Consider the following 6671-nt stretch of genomic DNA (forward strand, 5'->3'; position numbering starts at 1 on the left):
ATCGATATCATAATAAAATCGATATTGATCGATAAAGAGCAATAAAATTATCAAGTCTGGCCTTTCAACCAATAACCAACTTGATATGGGAAACACCTTTAATATTTGTCTTTTTACAGATCGATATGTGTCTATATAGTAAGATCGCGGCTCATAACGTGTCAATCAAAACATTATCTCAATTTCCAACAAATTGTAACATCTTCCCTTATCATGCTTGCGCAGACGTAACATTATTATACCCGGCTTTTGGCATAGCAATGGTTAGAGAGTAGAGTAGTGCTTGTTCCATAAGTAGGTATTTTTTTCTTTTTATTTGTTTCATTTCTTTCAGTTTTATATTTGTCTTATGTCTGTAGATTAGCCATTAAATGCTTGCCGGCTAGTCTTTATCATTTCTTGGTCTTTGATCTCTCTATAGGGAAGATTTTTTTTTTTTTTTGTTGTTTCTATATGAAAAAATACTTCAATATAAAGTAAGATTTGGTATATGATCATGCTAGATTTGTTTAGTTTAAAAAAGACTCCGGTCGTGAATTTATGTGTTATTTCCCAAATGATTTGAAAAAAAAAAATATTAATAAAATTATTATTTTAAGCTTGAACAGAAAAAAAAACGTGAATTTGTAGTGAAATAACATAAAAATTAAAACTAAATTCAAAACTAAATTAAAAAAAAAATAAAACTTAATTCAAAATATTTAAATCTCTGAGTTTAACTTAGAAAATAATTAAATACCTAAATAACTAAATCCGTTTTAAGTGTCAAAATATAATTGAAAAAAAAAACAAAAACTATTACCATGCAATTCATTCAATAAATCAAGTGTTTAGTTTTACAAACAAGTTTGGAAAAAGTGATCATCTTTTAAAAAAAAAATCAATATCAAACAAACATTTACAACAACCAAATTACAGGTAAGCAAAGATTTAAAATCATCATTTTTTTGTACTGTAATGATTCTAATTTGACATTGTATCAAACGATTTAATAGAATTTTTTTTTTTCAAAAACACAAAGCTTCAGAAATAATGTATATTTAGTAGTAGTTTTAAAAAAAGCTTTTAAAAAATTGCGCCACATAATTTTTCAGGCGCGTGGTTTTTGGCCTATGTATGTTTTTTTTTTTTTTATAATTGTGTCATATTGATCAGCCTTTCTTGTGAATTCTAATGTTATCAGCAATATTCCTTCAACTATGGAATATAATGAATATTTTTTATGAGTTTTTTTTTTACAATACATACATTTTTGAAGACCTCTTTTCTCATAAAAAAAAAAAAAACAAAAATGTTTGATGGATTTATTATCTATTTCGATGGCATTCGGAATGTTTATTACCTACAGGGTGATTCACCAGCAATGTACCAAAAAGCTAGAGCGTGTAGGTATTAAATCAGCCGGGAGTTGCAATTTTCTAAAAATTTAACTTAGCTAGGAAATATATGTTAAAAAATAAACGGTTACATTTTCAAAAATTTGCAATACCTTTTTGTAAGGCGAATAATGTTTTTTTTTAAATTTAAAAATTAAGATGGAAATTTTAAGCAATTCCAAGCATTATTTAAGGCTGATTGGGACCACCACATAAATGGCTCAACGTTTATAAATTGGTAGATAACTTTCACATTTGTAAAGATAATTGAATGAAATAAATTTTATTCTTTAGTAAATAAACAAAATTATTCGATCTTATAATTTCTAAATTTAAGAAATTGTAATTTAGGTCGTTGTTTTATGTTTGTTTCTTAGTCAGACTAAAACTTTTATTTTCTTTTATTCTATTTTGGATTGACATTGAATCAAACTAAGGACTAAACTAAAATTATTTTGAAAATCTAAAACTTTGTTTATTATAGAAAAAAAATAATCGGAACTGATGCTATTTTTCTTGACCTTGCAATGGTTGAACAGGTGTACCTTGTTCTTGAACAATTAATTTTCAATACACTATTAATTTTATACTATACCTAATTCGAGTTATTTTTTTTTGTTTTTTAAATCTTCTTTAATGCCTTGTTTTCCAAAATTAAGAAAGTACCTACATAGCGCCAGGGTTAACTTTACTTCTAGTATATTTAGTCGGAATAAATTAAATATGTGTACCAGAAATAAAGTTAAATTATACTAGTAGGATAGTGTTATCCCTGCCTTATTTTTTTCTATGTAGCCTAAACTTTGGGCACAATCACTTTGGGATCCCCACTTTCACTTATCTACAGTTTTGTCATAATCTAAAATTGTATGAACTCATTTGGTGGGTTTAAAATAAAATGTCGATCAGATTTCCTTTATTAAAAGTTTTATTCATAAGCTTTGAAATTTCTAAATAATTTATAGCTTTGAAATTTCAAAGCTTAATTTATTCATAATCTAAATATGAAGCTTGTGTGTACTGTATAGAAAGTGTACCATTTCTCTTACTTATATTTCTATTTAAACATTACTTAAAGGTGGAAAAAAAAAGCTTATACCTACTTATCAATAAGTTACAATTAAATTAATTGGGGTTATAAAAACAATTTTAGTTAAACTTCATTCCTTTTTTTTATGTAGGTATTGCCTTTCGAATTTAAACAACTCGAGTAATTGCTCCTATTTTAAACCATAGAGCCTACATTTTTGTTATATGTGTGAGAGCCTTAGCAAACATTTTAATTTAAATAATAATTAATTATGTATAATTCTTTATAAATTCATTTTCCTATATTCACCTAATGCACGGGTCAGCAACTAGAGCTGGCGCCAACCGTAGTTTCCGCTTCTTTGTTGCAAATAATATTTTATACCAATGTTGAACTTTGCTAGCCACTGGGCTGATAGAGTTTGTCGTAACCGACTGACAAGATCGGATCTCATTTTTTTCTGATATTGCGGCTAGCAATCGATTAGGTGTGACCCGGTGCATTTCCTTGATTCCTCATTTATTAAAACAGTTTATTTTACCAACTACACTGAGAGAAAAAACAACTTAAAATCAACGATTCAACTATTTTTCGGAATGATTTTGCATTGTAGACGAAAATTTTAAAATCAAAGTAGAAAATCGTTAGTTTAAAGTGGTTTGCCGTTAGAAAACATCTTTGAATCAAAGTTATTTCATCTTTGAAAAAAAAAGCAACGATTTATTAAAAAAAAAAAAGAAAAAAATTGGCAAACACTGGGAATCGAACCTACAACTCTTGGATCTCTAGACGAATGTTTTACCAATGTGCTATCTCACTGTTGGAAATAAGGGTGATAAAATGTAACAAAACCTGAAGTCCGACAAAAATAAAAAAATTTCTTACGTTGCACATAGGAGTATTCTGGTCGAAAAGCTGGACAAAAGTCGATTTTCTAATAAATCAAAATTTTTAATTAAATTTATTACAAAGCGGATGGTAAATATACATGGGCTCATATTATGCACTTCTTTTTTTTTTTGTGGTAAAGTGTTTGGTGTGACAAAACAAGTTCAAAGTCAACTTTTTATTTTCTGTTTTTTTTTTTTTTAATTTGTGGTGATTTGGTGAGTGTTGTTAGGAGATTGATTGTGAGCGAGTGTGCTTTTAAACATAAAATTTGCAAATGAAAAATACAATTGCAGGTATTGAATAATAAATTAAAGAGTAGTAATGGAAGTATTAAATGTTTTTTGTTCAATTAAATGACAGTGGGAAAAGAGTCTGCCACATATAGATATTTTTATTCCTTTTTTTTTAAGTCTAATAGCTTTGTTACAGTATACCCTACTATTCTGCTTCGATACATAGATTTATAATAACTTTGACTATTCTTTTAATTTAATATCAAAAATTTGGGTGCGAATTTTTGCGATTAACAAAATAATTTCCGAATGAAATTTTCACTTTCAGTAAAAATCACCCATACGCCCTACGTGTTTTTCTTCCTGGTTGTTAACATTTTCCAGAAATTTTTTATTGAACTTCATGCATTTGGATTCACTTAGCCTAAAAATTACAATGGTTCCTTTTTAGAAGCTCTGATATTTTAGATATTTAAATTTTCCCCCTTTTGGGTGTATGAAATTTCATACTATTTTTTTTTTTTTAGTTTTTCTTATCGCGAGCGTTTTTAAAGTTTTCAACTTAATTACTTAAAATCGCCTTTCATTGCATAAATAATAATAATTTCTAGCAAAAATAAATTGTTTTACTTAAAAAAAATAATTTTGTCCAGGTTTTTGATCGAAATGTACTCCTATGTGCGTTGTTTCAATTTTAATTTAAAGATGTTTCGTGTTAGTTTTTTCAACGTTAAATCAAAAATGAACATATTACATTTTACGTTGCGATTTTTCCCTCAGTGTATAACAAAAGTATTTAAATTATAGAGTTAGCTGGCTCTTTCATTCAGGTGACGAAATTTTAAATACATATTTGGCTTCCAATAATTTTCACTTATAAACATCTCGGGTAACATTGCAGTGCAAGAAAAAAATTAGATAATTCTGATCCTTAAATGGACCGATTTTCAAAAATTTCAAAAACAAAGCTAATATATGGGTTTCAGTGGTTATAATTCAAGCTTGAGATAGAAGCAAACATTAATGTGACTTAATTGGGAGCTACGAATTAATTTTGCTTACCTTATTATTTTGAAACCATAATTAAATTTAATCTTTAACTTCATTTTTATAACCAAGTATATCATTTTTTAGATACTTTTTCTTGGACTTCGATTAATGGACTTCACAAAGAACTCAAAAGCGAAACGTTAGTAGAATTTTTTCATACATTTTTACGAAATATTTTTAATTATAACTTTGATTTTTTTTTAGGTCAAATACTATGTCCTCTAATTTGGGCCATCATAAGTTCCTCTCTATTCCTCATATCACTTATAATAGACTATCAGCATGAAGCAATAAAAGAACACGTTCGCTTCCGTAAAGGTTTTCTATCTCGCAGCGCATGGGAAGAACCACCTGATGGTTCACTTCGTTGTTATGTTTTCAATGTTACCAACACAGAAGCTTTTCTCAATGGCACCGATAAAAAACTTCATCTTCAACAAATAGGTCCAATAGTCTATCGGATAAAAATTGGCAACGCTAATATAACAGATAACGAAAATGAATCAACTTTAACATTCCGTAAACTTCGTCGTAAGGAATTTGTATTCGATGAAAAGAACAGTCCTCCGGGAATAATGGATCAAAAAATCTATGTTCCAAATGTGGTTCTATTGAGTATTGCTGCAAAAATACATGATTGGTTCTTTTTGACAAGAAATCTTTTTAATGTTTATGCAAAACATGAACCGATCTTTGTCCATCACACGGTCCATGAAATCTTATGGAATTACACTACTCCAATGGTTGATGAGATTAAAGCATGGTGGCCAGTATCGGTTGATAATCTTGGTACACTTCACAATGCTTTTCGAGACGAAAAACCAGAAGTTTACACTGTTAATATTGGCATGCAACATGGAATGGAAAACTTCTTCAAAGTCCGTTCATTAAACAATCTTACTGTTTTTGAGAAACAACTTGATAAGATCCAATTGGATCCTGAAGTTTGTCCCATTCATGTTGATAATGCTTTCGAAAATGCCCTATTTCCACCTTATTTGAAGCGTGAAGATCAGCTTTCTATTATTGCTGCAGATTCGTGTCGAACATTGCCGCTGGTTTATGAGCACGATGTTTCTAAAAGTGGTCTAAATGGTTACAAGTTCGTTATTGGCAAGGATAGCGAAGCTAGTTGTCTGAAAGATTCCATGGGTGTTCCGCTACCAAGCGGAATTTTTGATGTTTCCAGTTGTCGATTTGGTAAGTTCAAAAGTTTGTCCATATTTTGTCTTCATTTTTTCATAGTTTTTAAAAATTCCCTCAGATGTCCCTTCGGCTTACTCACAACCTCACTTTTTCGGATCGACATACAACTACGAGGAGCACTTTGAAGGTTTGTCACCAAATCCAGTTGATCATCAAACTTACGTTTGGATTGAGCCAAAAACTGGAGTTTCCTTCGAAGTGAAATACAGATTTCAGCAAAGTATTCCGGTGCCTCAGTTAAGTGGTTTTAGCGAAAAAATCAGACGGTTCAACGGAATGGTTGTACCGATCTTTTGGTATGAATATGTAAGTTTTAACATCATTTTTATATCTCAAACCCAAACTTAGAGGAATTTTTAACATATTTTTCAGGATCTAGATGATTTGCCATCACATTCAATGTTTTTACTCAAATTGACTGCTGTCTACTTACCATATGTTCAAAAAGTTACTACAATAATATTCTTACTTGCTACGGTTGTAAGTTTGACAACAATTATTTGTCGAATATATGGTATCAGTCCAATGGAAGCTTTATGGTTTGGGCAAACTGAGTTGCAACAAACTATTTCAGAAGTTCCAACTAATCCAAGATATTATGATGACTCAAAGTCATTTTTACCGAAGAATGCTATCAAAATGTAATTTTGATGTGTTTGAAGATGTTCCCAAAAATAGCTTTAAATAGAATTGATAAGATACTTATGGTTTCGATTTTGTAGAAACCTTTTTAAGTTAAAAAAAAAACAAGTCTGTGTATATTAAGCATACGTTTTTGTGCTAATTTTGCTTTTTTTTAATGTCACAAAAATTGCTTTAAGATATTTAGTTTAAGTAATTGTAAGTAAAGTTAAGTAGATGCTCAGAGAGTTGTAAGATTTATTT

General features: G+C 29.3%; 1 protein-coding gene across 1 annotated transcript; it reads left to right on the forward strand.

The window, feature by feature from the left end:
* The first annotated feature begins 533 nt into the window (after positions 1 to 533).
* LOC129918000 (lysosome membrane protein 2-like) lies at positions 534 to 6671 on the forward strand. The gene is made up of 5 exons (XM_055998289.1): positions 534 to 918; positions 4665 to 4719; positions 4785 to 5780; positions 5845 to 6092; positions 6159 to 6671. The coding sequence occupies exons 2-5, from the start codon at positions 4689 to 4691 to the stop codon at positions 6429 to 6431; spliced, it is 1548 nt and encodes a 515-aa protein (XP_055854264.1). The 5' UTR covers positions 534 to 918; positions 4665 to 4688; the 3' UTR covers positions 6432 to 6671.

Source organism: Episyrphus balteatus, chromosome 1 (genome assembly GCF_945859705.1).
Source record: "Episyrphus balteatus chromosome 1, idEpiBalt1.1, whole genome shotgun sequence".
In the NCBI taxonomy this organism is placed as follows: Eukaryota; Metazoa; Arthropoda; class Insecta; order Diptera; family Syrphidae; genus Episyrphus; species Episyrphus balteatus.

Coding starts and splice junctions, on each gene's coding strand:
- LOC129918000 (XM_055998289.1), top strand. CDS start 4,689: ATGGACTTCACAAAGAACTCAAAAGCGAAAC. Junction 4,720..4,784: donor AAAGAACTCAAAAGCGAAAC/GTTAGTAGAATT, acceptor ATTTTTTTTTAG/GTCAAATACTATGTCCTCTA. Junction 5,781..5,844: donor TGTTTCCAGTTGTCGATTTG/GTAAGTTCAAAA, acceptor AAATTCCCTCAG/ATGTCCCTTCGGCTTACTCA.